We start from the raw sequence: 14770 nt of genomic DNA, 5'->3' as shown, positions 1-14770 counted from the left end.
CCATGTATAAAATTATCCAACTCAGGCATTAAAAAGGCATACATAACATCTTGAAAGCTTGTCTTACTCGCCTGCTTCTATTATCTAATACGACAGTATTTCTTTCAGGCTTCTGTTCAGCAAAACATCTGATGCTGCATATGTTACACATTACATGTTTGAGCATTGCAGCCTCTGGCACAAATATTTCCGCCATTAGAATGACAACTGATTGTGGTTATTACCAATACGGAATTCTTTTCAGATGATTAGAGAAGTTACTTGCATTCACTTCAGGCATTTCTGCCACTTTAAGGATTGTTTTTATGCACTCTAATGAAATAATTATCTTGGCGATAAAAGTAATTTACAACACACAATCGCATTCTTTCATGTAAGAAATACAAAGATGCCTCTTCATTGATTCATTTTATAGAAGAAGGTAAGTCCCAGCTTAATTCCTCTAAGACTCCATTTTAAAACGTAAACTTGGAATATACCGTGTCAGAGCCAGAAGAATTATTCAAGAAACATCTATGTCTTTTTTCCTGCATTAGATACTGATAGAGAAAAAGATCCACTTAAAAATTATCATGTCAATTGCTCAAGTGCAATACGCTGTTTTTCTAACCTTTATACCTTGGTTTCTTTGGGCTGATTGTGAACTTGCAGGAATGAGCAGGTATAGGAGTGGAACGTAGAAAGATGTGTTTGAGAAAAAACACAAATGCATTTCAATTCTTCCTTCATAAATGCTGTTCATATGAATCCCTGCCTGTATCTTCAAATAGATAAGGTAATGGATCATTTTGATGTCACCGGTCAAATAAGGCCAGGTGCATTTCCCCAGATGATCCTCTGCAAGCACATTTATTTAAAATTGAAATTTGTTCCTTCTTACTTATTTAAATTGTAGTTAAAATAGGCATGGCTTCTATCATACTGTGCTAAAGTTTGGAAATAGTGCATTAATTTGCCTAAAACCTCTACCTGTTTCAGGAAATACCTCCACTGAAAAACTCTACCTGTGAATTAACAGGGGGAGCAGAATGAGAATTACTGAGAAAACCTGATCTCTCCATCACTGTCAGGCAATAGGTGCTGGCTGACTGGCTAAAAAAAGAACAAGATTAGTCCCTATAACCTCTCTTGCATGATTCAAATGCAGGTACGACAATGCAGAGATGATAAATATGTTGAGCTTGTAAAGGTATTTGGGATCGAGGAAGTGGAAGTTGAACAGCGATCAAGCACTGACACAGAAGAGCCCATCCCACAACATTTCCGTACTTGTGCAGTCCTGGGGGCACACGGCCGGGTCTTTGCTCTCGATCACATCACAGGTGCCATCCGGGCAAGTCTTGATACTCGGGGTGCACGTGGAATAGTTTGTGGTGATCCCTGTTGACACAGAAACAGAAAGCTGCCCAAACACAACAAGCTTTGAAGGAAAGCTTATAGCACCCTCTCAGTGCATGTTGACGCACCAAAGCACAGGTTACTTTTCTTTTTAAAATAAACATCTAGGAATACAAATATCATCTGCTAAAGTAACAGGCAAGACAACAGCTAAAAGCCACTGGAAGAAATATATTTTCCACTGTTTTCTGCTTTTGACAGCCCTTTGGGCATGTCACTTGCAGTTACAGTGATTACTTGAAAAAGAGCTAGTTGGCCATTTTGAGACTGAAAAGTGGCTTTCACAACTAAGGATGTCTCTACAAAATTTCACACATCCTTGAATATGAAGGTTATAAGTAGTCAAAGAGAACGTGTGATAACTCATGCAGTTTGAAGGGATAAAGCATGGGCAGATAAGCACTGTTCTGAAGGAGTTACGAGTACTGTCACCCGTCAGGTCTGTGCTACACACCACAGACAAAAGCATGGGCAGATAAGCACTGTTCTGAAGCAGTTAGGAGTACTGTCACCCGTCAGATCTGTGCTACAGACCACAGAGACAACAGAGACACAGCTTCTGTGCTCGCTGTCTGCTGGGGCATACCTGCTCAGAGGCTCACTGGTTTGTTCCAAACTCAATTCAGGGTTGCAGAGATTATCTCGTAAGGCACCCATTCCAGTTACATGGCTGCAAACCCAATTCACTGCCTGGTGGTTTATGTATCGTGTCCAACATCACCAGGGACAAGACCAAGAATCATCATTCCAACTGAACCTCATTTTCCTTCCTAGCACGTGTTTCATTTGGGCACTATGATTAATCCTTTCAGCCCCAGCTTCTGTGTAGTTTATACCATGTTGTCCCGCCAGAATAAATCAGTTTACATCTATGGAAGTCAAATGCACAATTATGACTAAACAGAAGCTTGATTTCACACAACAGAAACGTACCTTTTCCACTCCCTTGTCTCCACTGGCACCTTCCTGTCAGCACCCCCAGGCCACCACACTCTTCACATTCAGCACGGTGCTTGCTCACAGCACAGGAGTCAGGACAGTCCTCCTCCTTCTTTAGAACTGTTGGGAAGAGGGTTTGCTGTCAGCGCAGGACAAGGGAGACGAATACACAAGCAAAGCTCAAATCAGAAGGAAAACTCCATTCTTAGGAGTAGATAGGAAGGAAAGAAAGATGAAGAAAGGAGAGAAAGACTGAACACTGACTAACCCAACTGCCAATAAACTTAGATAGAAAAGTCCAGGTGTTTCTCTTCTGTGAAACAGAAGACAAACATGATGGCATGGTTACCTTTGCTTGATAGCACACTGCCAATGCCTAGAGATGTGTTCACATACTGGTAAGAGAAAAATGGGGACCATAAGTACTTATGGCTTCATACAAAACTTTTAATTAAGGGAAAACACTTAGTACTTGGGCTAATGCAACAGCAGCCCAAAGAGCAGTAGCTGGGAATGTGTGATTTCAGACAGCACAAGGTTCTTGCAAGAAGACAAGTCTACTGCAGGCTTTTGTTTCTTCTTCCTCAACCTGTTTGTTCTCAGCACAGGAGCTGTGATATGATAGATGGGAACGGAGGCAATTGTCAGGTAGAGTTGTAAGGTTCTGCACATAGCGTGATATGACTTGGAGAAAAATAATTGTTTACATTTCCAGTGTAATCCTCCTCTGCTGTGGCTGTTGTAGAATATTTCTAACAATCTGGGCATGTGAACTTTTCAATAAAATTAAGTCAATACAATTGCTACATGAACGTTAAGCAAATATTTTTTTTTAAAAAAGGAAAAACTGGAATGAGAAGTAGGGGAAAGATGATTGACTAAATACACTTAGGGCAGAGATATGTGGTTTCATATATAAATATATACATACACTTTTTTTTTTCTTGCACAGGAATATGTGAAATACAAAATAAAGGTCACACAGACACACAAAAAAGATTCTTCTAAATCAAATGTCATCATGAACATTAGGAATTGCGTATGATATACCACCTTTCTGTGCATTAGTTCTTCAAGTATCTGCTACAGGCAGGTCTGATTCAGAACTCAAAATGCAAACTTTGTGATCTGTGTCTTGCAACTCAGACTCGTTTTCATTGCTCATGCCATCAGTTTGTGGATACCTTACTAACACATCACCCAACACTCATAACTCTTGTAAACAGTTCTAATTGACTCGAGTACTTACGAGTTCCTTCCAGTACAACAGTGAGGAGGGTTTTGGTATGTTTCCTGCTCTGCTTGTCTGTAGCTTGAATAGTGTATTGTATTTCCTTGCACTCGGGTCTGTGTAGCACAGAGGAATCATTCACATAAAGGCTTCCCCATTTGCCTTCTCGGCCTTGAAGTATGCTGACAGGATAGCAGCTTACGTTGGGAGACAGGAGCTTGTAGGAGATGTTCACACCACGGAATTTCATACAGTTTTCGATGCAGATTTTTCCTATCTAGGCTCAAACACCAACAAAGAAATCACAGACAACAGAAACAAAACTATACATCGGTATCTGAAAGAAAATTGAGCATATTATATATGCAGAGTTCAGCATTTATCTTGGGTTTATAGATTTGATAATTTACTACCAATGCAGTACGTAAATGCTTCACGTGTGGTTTATTCTCAGCAAAAATGAGAGGTAAAGCATTACCATTGTCTTCAGACCAACAGTGAAAATAAAAAAAACCTGGGCCCAGAGATTCAGTGATATTTGGTGCCTATTGTTGATGGTCAGCAGTCTTCAGTGAGAACAAGACCCCATGATTTTGGAAAGTCTGAGTTTGGTCCCTGCCCTGTCCCAGTGAGAAAAACTTCATTTTTGCTTAAGAAAGCAAACCGCTGAGTGGGAACAAAGCTGAGACTCTTTTCAAATAAGATAGAAATAGAAATTGCTAATACACAATTTTCCCAGTATTACAGCTGAAATGTTTCTGGCCAGCAGAGTTCTCTGAAAGCCTTAAAAGGAATAAGAACCTCATTGTTTCCCATTTTTAATGTTTTAAAATGTTTTTATCTAAAAATTAAAATATGTTGGTTTGCCATATTTGAACTCCTGCCTGCCAGAATAGCTGTACTAGAGCCCTCTTCAGTCTGAAACGATTTATCTAAGCAGCACAGGAATGTAAAGCCCCATTCTTCCTGTCCAGCTCCTATCGGAACTGATCCAAAGCTCACTTTGGTTTTTCCATTCACAAGAGTGGGATTCGGATCAGGTCCAGAAGCATTGGCTTTCCTTGAAGGGAAAACCACAATGTGAAGGGTGGAGTGTTATTTAAGGGAACTCAGTGATGGATTCTTTTCAAACGCTGCAGTTAAGATGTGTTTTCAAGTAACACCACTGCTGGTAAAAGCATATATGTACATTTTGGTTTTACCATTCTTATTAAAGATTATTTTAAAAAAAGGAAAAAAAGTTGTTTGTACTAAGACCTCTTCCTATGAACCTGGACTATTTAAAGTCATGAAGGAAGGTTTTGCAGTCCTAGTAGCATATTTTATCATAGGATAGTCCCACTTCATCTAACTTATTCGCATTCACATCACTGACTGGTCGCTTGGCACCGTTTACTGGGTGGGGGGTGTTGTTGGGTTTTTTAGTGGCAGGACAACATACAAAGGCTATTAAAGCAATCAGAAGCTCAGCCATTTCTTCCATGCTGTCTCCTCTCCACAGCATGCAGGGACTGGCTGGAAGAAAAAGAAGTAAAGAAAAGACTTCAACTGTTCATAAACTGTCTAGACGCGTGGTCTAGACACATCCCTTCCAGAGCCACGTCATCTCAGCTTCGGTGCTGCATCGCAACTGGCAGCGCTTTGCAACTGCTTACAGGGTGTTTCTTTGAGGCAGCAGGAGAACATAATGATGTGCCATGGCATGAACCTATTTTATGTAGACTAAGCTGTCCTTTCTGCCTACTCTATCATAACTGCTTTTTCCAGGCACCTTTTTAATCAACAGAATCTTCCTCCAAAGGGGATGGAGAAGACTCCATAAATTCAAGGTCCCTGAAGAGCAGATTCTCCTTAGAGTAGTGCATGGACCAGTTCTGTTTTCTCTGTATAATTTAAGGAGAAGCTAAAAACATCCCCCTCAAGAAGTTTCTACAAGATGGGCTTTCTCTTTTTGCCTGCTTCCACTAGACAAAGCCCAAGCTGGTAACTTTGCCCTGCACTGCAGGTTCTGGAGTCAGCACAGCTCTCAGATGCAGCAGAGCACAGCCCCAGGGGAAGAAGGGAGAAGGTTCCTCTTTCTCATGAAATGGGTGAAAAAGAGCCTGGTAATCAGGCTTAACATCAACATACAAGGGAGGAACCTACAAAGGTGCATTTGGCAAGACACACAACAGTTAACACAGAAATATCATTATCAGAAATAGGAACAGAAAAATCCATCTTTTGAGCTCTAGAGTCTAATATAAAGTCCGGATAATGATGATGATAACGTTCCTCTTCACTGAATTCCAGGGACATTTGGACATATAACCTCTCTAAAAATCTCAGCCAATGTTATTCATCATTTGTCTCAGTAAATGTCAATAGAGCTTTAAGTACTTTGATAAGTTAAATGCCACTGGGCAAGTCTGTACCGTCAAGGCCATGCTTCTGTTATTCAATTCATTTAGCTGCTCAAATAGACAAATGGCATCAGCCCAGCAGTTAATCATTTCTTCACGCTCTTGTGTTTTCCTTAGGGCAAGAGACAGTTCAGCCTTCATATTGATTTGGCCCAGTACTTTTCCTCCCTGCTCTGGCACATCACAGCTAATTATGCAGACAACTTTAATAATATGAAGTGCTGGGGACTAAGCTGCTTCCACTGACTTGTGCTCCAACCCAAACCCACTGCAAACTCAAACCCAGCCTCAGAAGTGAATGACAGTAACTGTTTGAGAACAACTCCAGAGCCGGGACGAGTTTTGCATTTTCCTGGTCAAGAATCAGAACAAAATCTCTTTGTGAATTTGTGTTTAGGCCGCACAAAGAGAAATCTCCTCCCACAGACTCGGAGTCTTTCTTGACAGAAACAGTTCTCCCTGCTACTACTGCCACCCAGTGAACCTGCACCGTTAGTGGGAAGCGCCATCGTTTCCAGAAACCCTAATGTTCCCTCTCAGACCTTTGACTGTCCTGACAACATACAAAGCCAGCACCTTTAGAAGTTAACTTTTTTTTTTGGTGCTTTTTTTTTTGGTTGCATTCTGGAACTTGAAAACTATATACTCCCAGACTTCAACCAAATGCATTCAGGCCATCTAGGGTATGCACAGATAAATATGGTTTAACCAAATTTAATTTGGAATTCATTCATTCATAATATTATTGTATGCATGCACCTATATGTAAAAAATATATATACACACACATAAAAATCAATTTATATATATTAATACACAACTAACAGTTAAGTTTCCACACTTTTAAGATTACACTTATGTTGTGATATATATACAGTTGGGGGTTAGGGCCTATTTCTAGATGCTAAGAGCTAGACTATAAGTATCTTACACATCTATGCTGTTATTTCTTTTAGGGAGAAACCCACTGATTTCACCTTATTTCCAGACAAGATTTTACCTACAGTGCTGAGAATAAAGCTTTCACAATCTGGTGCTACAACAACCCCAAACCTAACATCAAAAATATTGCAATCTGCACAAAAAGCACAGAACACGCTCTGAAGTTTCTGATGGACTGCGATTTTAAAAGGTGCAGCAAGAAGGTATCACAATATGTCATAAAGAAGTAGCTTTTTTGTAGGGAGCTCAGTGTAAGCACACTTGGTATCTATTTCTTATTTAGGATATTCAGTGCAGACTACGGGTACAATGTCCCTTGACTAAGTAGCATTTTTATTGTTTGTGTAAAGCCTGTTCCATACTCTGAAGAGCTATCAACCCACAGTGCATTTCCTCCGATTAAATGTAAAAACATGCAATGTATCTAACTTTCCTTTTTCTTTCTTTTTACCATTAGCCAGAGGCTTAAAAATGAATAAAACTGAACTCTTCCTCAGAAGTCTTCTAATAAATTGGTTTTCTCTGCAGCTGTGATGATCATATTTTAGTCTCAACCCGCCTCTCTGCTACAAGTACAGCAGCAGTTTTATAGCTTTATTTAGTTACAAAGTATACTTTCCAGCAACTCCCCCAAAATGGCTCATCACTGATGTTTTTAATATTCACTTTCATAACATTAATTATATTGAACTAGTTCCTTATTAATGTACATGTTCCATAGGAATTACATTGTAATTTCCACCTGATTGATGTCAACCCGTTACGAAGTGTTTCTGGAAGGCATTATTAATGGCAATGGTGGTGATTAACCTAAAATGAGGGTTAAATTAAGAAACACATTAATTACTAACCAGCCATTATCTAGAGGAAAGCCATTAACATACTGGAATACGTAGAGCTGGGACTCCAATAGCTGAGACACATTTCTTTTTTTGCCCTTGATATTTTTCCACTTATTTATGCCTAAGCCACTCATGGTTGCAAGTCCTTCTGTCACTATTTCTCTCTATTAATACTTCCATGTGTAGCCCCTCGTCTGCTATTACGTGACGGGACAGCTGGTGTCCAGTCTACCTGCTATCCAGAAACAGTTATATTGACTTGAGATTTTTTGCTGATGCTACTTAGAACAGCTACAACCAACCCTTTAAGGCATCTCTCCCCAGTGATCCACCTACTAAGCTCCATCACTAACAGGGAGTGAAAGTGTAATGAACGCAGTTCTTACTTGTGCAAAACGTTCAGCGTTTCTGTTCACTGTGAACTGGTAAGTCATGTTTGGAAACTGAATGCTGACAGGGAGGATGGAGACATTGAAATGAAGCATCACCGATCTTTCCGGGCCATGAAATTCTGTGTCATTCACCAAAACATCCAACTGGAAGGAACGATGCTCTGTGACTGAAATACTTTTATTCAGTACCAGTTCTGCAAAAGAAAAGATTAGTCTGTTACCAACCCACATGATCTGCAAATGTATATTTTGATACTGCAATCCCAACAAAATTACATCAAAATTATACCTATCAAAGTTAATACTAACAGGAAACAGAAGGTGAGATAAATACGAAAATATGCTCCTAGGGAGTTATGCTCTGTGCCATTCAAGATGTGTGGAGAGGTTCTCTTCTCTTCTAAATGCCATGCTGACAATCCTACAATCAGGACCACTTGCTTATCAATACATACCACATCATCCCATGCCCCCTCTTATCCCAGAGATGCACAAACACAATGTTTTCAGTATATCCTTAAAGCTCGGCATGTACTTAACTTGAAATTTCTCAGCTTTCTCTAGCTCAGTATTTACAAAATGCTTGGAAAAGTTCAAGAGCTTATTGGTGAATTACTAACGAGCAACTTCTCCTTTATTTGAAGAAAGAGACCTTACTGTACTCATGCTGAGTTCCCCTCACTTGGCTGCCATTTGGGCTGAAGTGGATTTCATCGAAGATGTGCTCTACCCGAAATGTTTCACTTATCCAGGGATCATCAGTAATGATGGTTCCTGTGTACTTCTTTCTGCTGCTTTCCAGGGGATAAATAGGTGTGGTGTCTGCATCGTATACAGTTAGCGTTGCAAGGACAGTTCCCTAGAAGGAAATAATAAATGACATTGCTGAGTGACTTTGAAGCTTTCTTCCCCTGATACATGTTAGAAGATTGAAATATGAGTCAAATAAAACCTCACAACCTTCCCTCAAGCCCGCTTTCATTCACATTCATTTTAAGCTTCAGGCCACCACCACTTCACACCTATTCAGATCCGAGTTAGAAGCTCAAAAGAAGATGGCAGTGAACGAGTCTACATCAAAATATAGCGCTAAAGTTTTGAGGTAGGAAATGAATGCCCACGAACAGCTCCTGATTTTTTTTTTTTTTAATCAATATTATTCTACAATACTACTATAAAAGCAGGTAAAACGTGCACTTGGAAGTCAAGAAAATTCATTCAAACAGGTCAAATTCAGTACCTGAAATGACAGAAGTGGCCTGGGTTGGCTGTCTTCTGCTTAGTCTACCTGGACACTGAGGCCACAGGCTTTTAAAATTTTTATTAGCCATTCTGTTGTTTCAAGTTTGTTTAGTTACTAGAAAAGATTGACATTTTCCAATATAATGCTTTTTTTCCCCACTGCAAAATGACAGTGAAATTCACTATGTTCTGAATGCTTTGAAGGCATGCAATTTCAAAGAGAATATTTCACTTCATAAAACAGTTTTATGAGACCTTCAATTTCTATCATCCAGAGCTAAATCCAACTCCCAAATTTAAAAATTTTCAAAAGTTAAAAGGAATTATGTTATGACCAGGCAAAGGCGATGTGTTCATAGCTGTCTTGTCAACACTTGTTCTAGTCGGGAGGTGGCAGCAAACTCCCAAAATCATTCTTCTCCCTTCCGGACACAAACGAGGAAAATGTATTTTGAAGGGAAATTTGGCTGCCAAAAAAAAAAATGCTGCTGTTGTGGAACGGAAGTCCTCTCACAAAAACGGGGCGTCATTTTTGCCCCCAAAGAAGTGCCTTCTCTATACCACTGGCTTATAGAGGGTTGTTTCTCCAGTGGGAAGAGCCAAAGAACCCACTTGTGTTCTTTCCTTCTGAAGCAAGGGCTGTATGTGTGCAGGGGGCAGATACAAAGGGAGTTGGGGCCTCTTGAAATATTGTCTTGGGGTGGTATGGGAAAAGCAGGAGGGCACCATTAAAGCAAGATCCTGGAGCTCTCCCTTAACAGCCTGACACTGGAAACTTAAAAAACCTTCACAAGTCCAACATTTGTCTGCAGCAGGCAGCTGCTCCTCCTGACTTTCTGTTAACTGGTACAGCAGTTAACAGATTAAGTGTTAATAAGTGTTAAATAATACTAGTAAGCGTTCTGAACATAGTTCTGATATCGTATATAGATTTGCATATATGGGAAGGACACACACATACACTTGTTGTAACAGGTGCCAATTTTAGTCACCTGGGGAAGGCACCCTGTAACAAATGCAGAGCGGAGCTGAATACAGGGAGACAGAGCAGTCCTGACCGCAGTCCTAGCAACGGTCCCTCCAGACCCCAGGAACTGCCGATGCATCTTTACACTGTTTAAGTCTTGACACAAACTCTTCTTACTTTGGGGTCTGAATGAAATACAACTCAGGATGTTGTATACAACTCACAACTGCGCTCCTACTGCTGGGACTAGGTAAAGGAGAACGTCACCTCTTTCCTGTTGAACTCCACGACAGCATCTGCGGTATCGGTGCCGTTGGGAAGGAAGGGAGGAGAGTCATCTTCATCTAACACGTTGACCAGGAAGGGCACCTCAACCTGCATCTCCCTGAAGCCCTCTCTCACGGTACATTTGGCAATCAGCTCGTATCTCTCTCTCTCTTCTCGGTCCAGGCGCTGTGTCACACTCACGCCCGTGGTGTTCTCGTTGTATCGGAAAGGCAAACCTTCAGCTGAAAAACATAGCCACAGTGTAAACAGGGGCAATCGCTTGCCATTATAACACTGCGGCAGTTTTCTTCTTTAATACTCTTTCAATCCAGTAAATGCATTTGAACATCATGACTGCATGATAAAAGGCAGGCTCAGAAGTGAAAGAGAAGGAAGTTGTGGGGCTGTATCAGGTAGGCAGAAAACATGGAATAGATGGGAAGATCCTACAATCTAGAAGCAGCACAATTTAAAGCTCAGGATACTCCCAATCTGCTCTTAGCAGGTGCAAACTTCTAAAACCAATCTTTATTCCCATCCTGTCTGTATATCTTAAAGGCAAAATCTTCAGGCTCAGTTCACATTTGCAATGAAATTTCCTTTATAGAATCAATCTAGAGGATCTACTACAAAAGAGATCTTCACAGTGCAGCTGCTTACATCTATTGCTAGTACGTGAGTGGCTCAGTTCCAGTTTTACCTGCCAGCAGTTTGTAGGAAATGCTGAGGTTCTGACACAGATGATGAACTGAGGGTAACTGGAGCTGATGAAACGTGCCGGGTGGTTTATTCTCCTTGATGTGAAAGGAGAGGTCCATTTCTGTGAAGCAAAGCTGCCTTGCTGTCAGGGAGCTGCAAGCCGGTGCACTAGCATTCATCAAGGAGAGGAAAACGGAGGTGCGCGTAGCAGAGTCACATTCCTTCTCTTGGAAAGGGTGGGACGAGAGGAAGACATACAGCATCACCTTTGATAATGGCATCCAGTTTCCTACAGCTTCAAAAAAACACCATCATAAGAAATATTTTATAGAAAACAAGCCAACGTTTCTTTTACCCGTTTTGTGCTCTAGTCCATTGTTCCACAACCAACCAGTTTATTACTATGTAATAAACCAGTTCTTGAAAACATCATCTGCTGATTGGGAGACTTTACATCTTAATCTTAATAACCCCAGTAAGCCAAAATACAACAGGTGTTACCACCAATTCTACATTATAGAAGCTCACAGAACAATATTGGCATTCTGTCGCTAAGACACTGACATAAAACAGGAGGGTTTAGAGCAGAGTGGGGTGGCAGCAGGGAAAAAAAGTGTGCAAAACGGCAATAAATATTCAGGACAGACACACTACAACTGCTAGTTCATTTAAGTCCCAGTGTTCTGATAGCTTATAGCAGTTGAGGATATGCCCAGATTGTTTATGCTTAGAGGAAAAATTGCTTTGAAATATAAAAAGCTGGTCAAAAGATAACATAGAAGTTAAAATCAACCTGTGGCATCCACTAATACAGTTTAAAGCCTAATTATTTTGATTACCTTGCTTTGACTACAGACAGAACACAGATAGCATCTCTGTAACAGATCTAACTCACTTGAAAAGATGCTTTAGGTCACTTTGATCCATATGAACAAAACAAGACTCTGGACTTCTGGATAGCTATTCTTCCTTTGTTCAGTTACAAAGAGCTATCTGATATTCATGAACACTGAGTACCAAAAATGCAGCAAAAATGGGTAAGATGTCAAGCACTCGGCACTTAAAAAATAAAGCAGTAAGTGTCTGAAGTTGAACATTTAAACATCAAGGCACCTAAGTCAAAGGGTAGTGTTGATATATGGCTCTTACAAACTCAAGACAGTTACTACAGGCTCTCTCTTCAACAGCAGAATTTCTGCAACTGATCACAGTGGTATGCCATTAACTCCTCACCCATTTCCTCCTCCACCATCTAATGATAGCTAATTTCCTCATAGATCAAAATCACCCAAACCAATTTACTGCTAGAGCATAAAAGAAGGGAAAAAAAACCTGAGATAATTCATTTCTGTACTTCAATAGTAAGCTTCTCTAACAAAGCCAAATCTCAAGAGAAGGAGAGAGGTACACTTAACTATTTCTTCCAAGAGCTGTTTGGTGTTACATGCAAATGTACTTTGTGAATCCGCATTACCAGAGTTTGAGGACCATTTATAGAAGAGTTTGAAGTAATCTAAGTACATTGGTACGGACACTAAGCAGCCAGCATTATCACAGTGGAATTGGCTAAATTTGCATTAGTAGATGAACAAACTGCAAATCTCAATGTAAAGCTGTGACTTATACAGCTGTGAAATGCTGAAAAAACATTTCAAGTAATGCAACTTTCCCACTGTATTGGAGTGCACAGAGTGAGCAACTGTACCTGCCCCAGGTCACTGTTTGCTTTGGCATATGGTTCCCTGCGTTTGCTGTGGGTTTTGTTGGGTCTGGTTCCTCTTTTTAGAAGGGCAGATGTGTTTTTTCCAAGCTTGATGCTCATCTGCTGATGAATAAATCTCATGATCTGAACACACTTTAACAACAGATACTTCAACAAGAAAAGCTAGTCTTCTCATACTTACACAGCATGTTAAAGTCTTCTCTATCCAGGCTTTTGCTGAGGTAGAGAAGTCCTGTTTTTTCTCTGATTTGAAACCAGTGATTTTCATGGGATCTTGCTCGAGAAATGATGAGATTCTGGCACAGATGGAAGTGGGCCACTTCCCCATGTGAATCCCTCAAGGCGTGGATGCGCAGGAGCGGCGTACCTGCCGGCTGATCGATGTAGACATTCTCCGAGTACTCCTTCCTGGGGAAGTAGAGACCAAAGGCAGCTGCCAAGGAAAGAACATAAGAACAGAGTTGCTCCCAGTTAAATGATTTTTGCACTGGCATTTTCTTCAGAGATGCATTTCCAAAGACCCAAAGGCTTCATTCTCCAAGGATTAAAGGAGCATTAAAAAAGATGTGGGAAAAGGCAGATCCTCATCTGGTGTAAATAAATATAGTTTTACTGCACTCAAGCCAGGACATAGCCACCAAAAATTTGGCCTATAGTTTATGTTCAAGTTACAAAATCATCTGCTTTTTGAAAGCAAAACTGCTTTGTTGTAAACACGGCCCAGTTTAAGCAGAACGCTTAATGAAGCTCTGCTGGCTGAATTTTACTTAAGTTCATATCTGGAGCTCTCAGATGCAATTCCATTATCTCACAGATAATATTAAAAAAAAAAAAAAGGAAAAACCCTTTGAGGAAATCACACACTTTAAAAGCCTAAACACACCCTCTGTTGAGAGAAAACAGAGAAATGTATGAATGGCTCACACACTTTTTCTCGGACTGCATAAAACCTCTCTTACATACGAGTCCTTTTGTGGCTCCCTCCCCTCCTAAACTGGCCAGCATGATACTTCACTAAAGAAACTGGGAGTTGTTTAGATAAAATTAATACAAAAGTCTTACAAGTATTTTAAATATAACAGACAGGAAAGCTGAGAACTGACTTGCCTGAAGTGAAGGAAATGTACATTTATTTTTAATGCAGTGGCTGTGACTGACCCATTGTTCTTCTCCAATTTTTTCCCCCGCTCTGGCCTTGCACTGTAGAGCTCAACTGCCCCTTAATGCCTGTTCCTTGAGCTGTTCTCATCCTACCAGGTCACTTTGCAATGGCTTCTCTACCCCTTTCCAACTCTTCCCTTGCATTTCTACTGCTTGCAGATACGATCACAGTGGAATGCTTGCCAAGCAAGGGAGGTACAAAGCCATGCTCATCGAACTCGTGCGCACTGAAACACTGGAACCCTCCCTCTTGTACTTCACCTGCAATGACAGTCAATAGTTACTCCACATTGCAGAATTTTGCATCGTTTAGTCTGATTTGATAAGGAGTAAGGCATATAAAAGGCTCACCCATCTGCTGAACAAATGAAAATAATAACAATTTCCATATGTTACTAAAACAAGACTATCTTAGCTTAAATCAAGCCAGATACAACTGGAAAGGATGGTAAGACAGCAGTAAAATTAGGGATATAATGCCAAACATCTTCAAAAGAGCATGAGAGCACATATTTATTTTTTATTATTATTGGATCCATACACTGTTCTACTGAATGGAGAGGAC

The 14770-nt window shown here is 40.4% G+C and overlaps 1 protein-coding gene across 1 annotated transcript in view; it reads right to left on the bottom strand.

Annotated features, from left to right (window-relative positions):
- The window catches only part of RET (ret proto-oncogene), an 87275-nt gene that overhangs the window by 24237 nt on the left and 48268 nt on the right, over positions 1–14770 (bottom strand). The window contains exons 2-9 of the mRNA XM_014940577.1: positions 13226–13477; positions 11323–11616; positions 10623–10864; positions 8804–9005; positions 8141–8340; positions 3587–3845; positions 2332–2457; positions 1270–1380 (exon numbers count right to left, since the gene is read on the bottom strand). Of these exons, the coding sequence (XP_014796063.1) occupies positions 1270–1380; positions 2332–2457; positions 3587–3845; positions 8141–8340; positions 8804–9005; positions 10623–10864; positions 11323–11616; positions 13226–13477 (1686 nt within the window). The remainder of the gene's footprint in view (positions 1–1269; positions 1381–2331; positions 2458–3586; positions 3846–8140; positions 8341–8803; positions 9006–10622; positions 10865–11322; positions 11617–13225; positions 13478–14770) is intronic.

Source organism: Calidris pugnax, unplaced genomic scaffold (assembly GCF_001431845.1).
Source record: "Calidris pugnax isolate Ruff unplaced genomic scaffold, ASM143184v1 scaffold39, whole genome shotgun sequence".
NCBI classification, from domain to species: Eukaryota; Metazoa; Chordata; class Aves; order Charadriiformes; family Scolopacidae; genus Calidris; species Calidris pugnax.
This window is presented reverse-complemented; position numbering and strand designations above follow the sequence as displayed.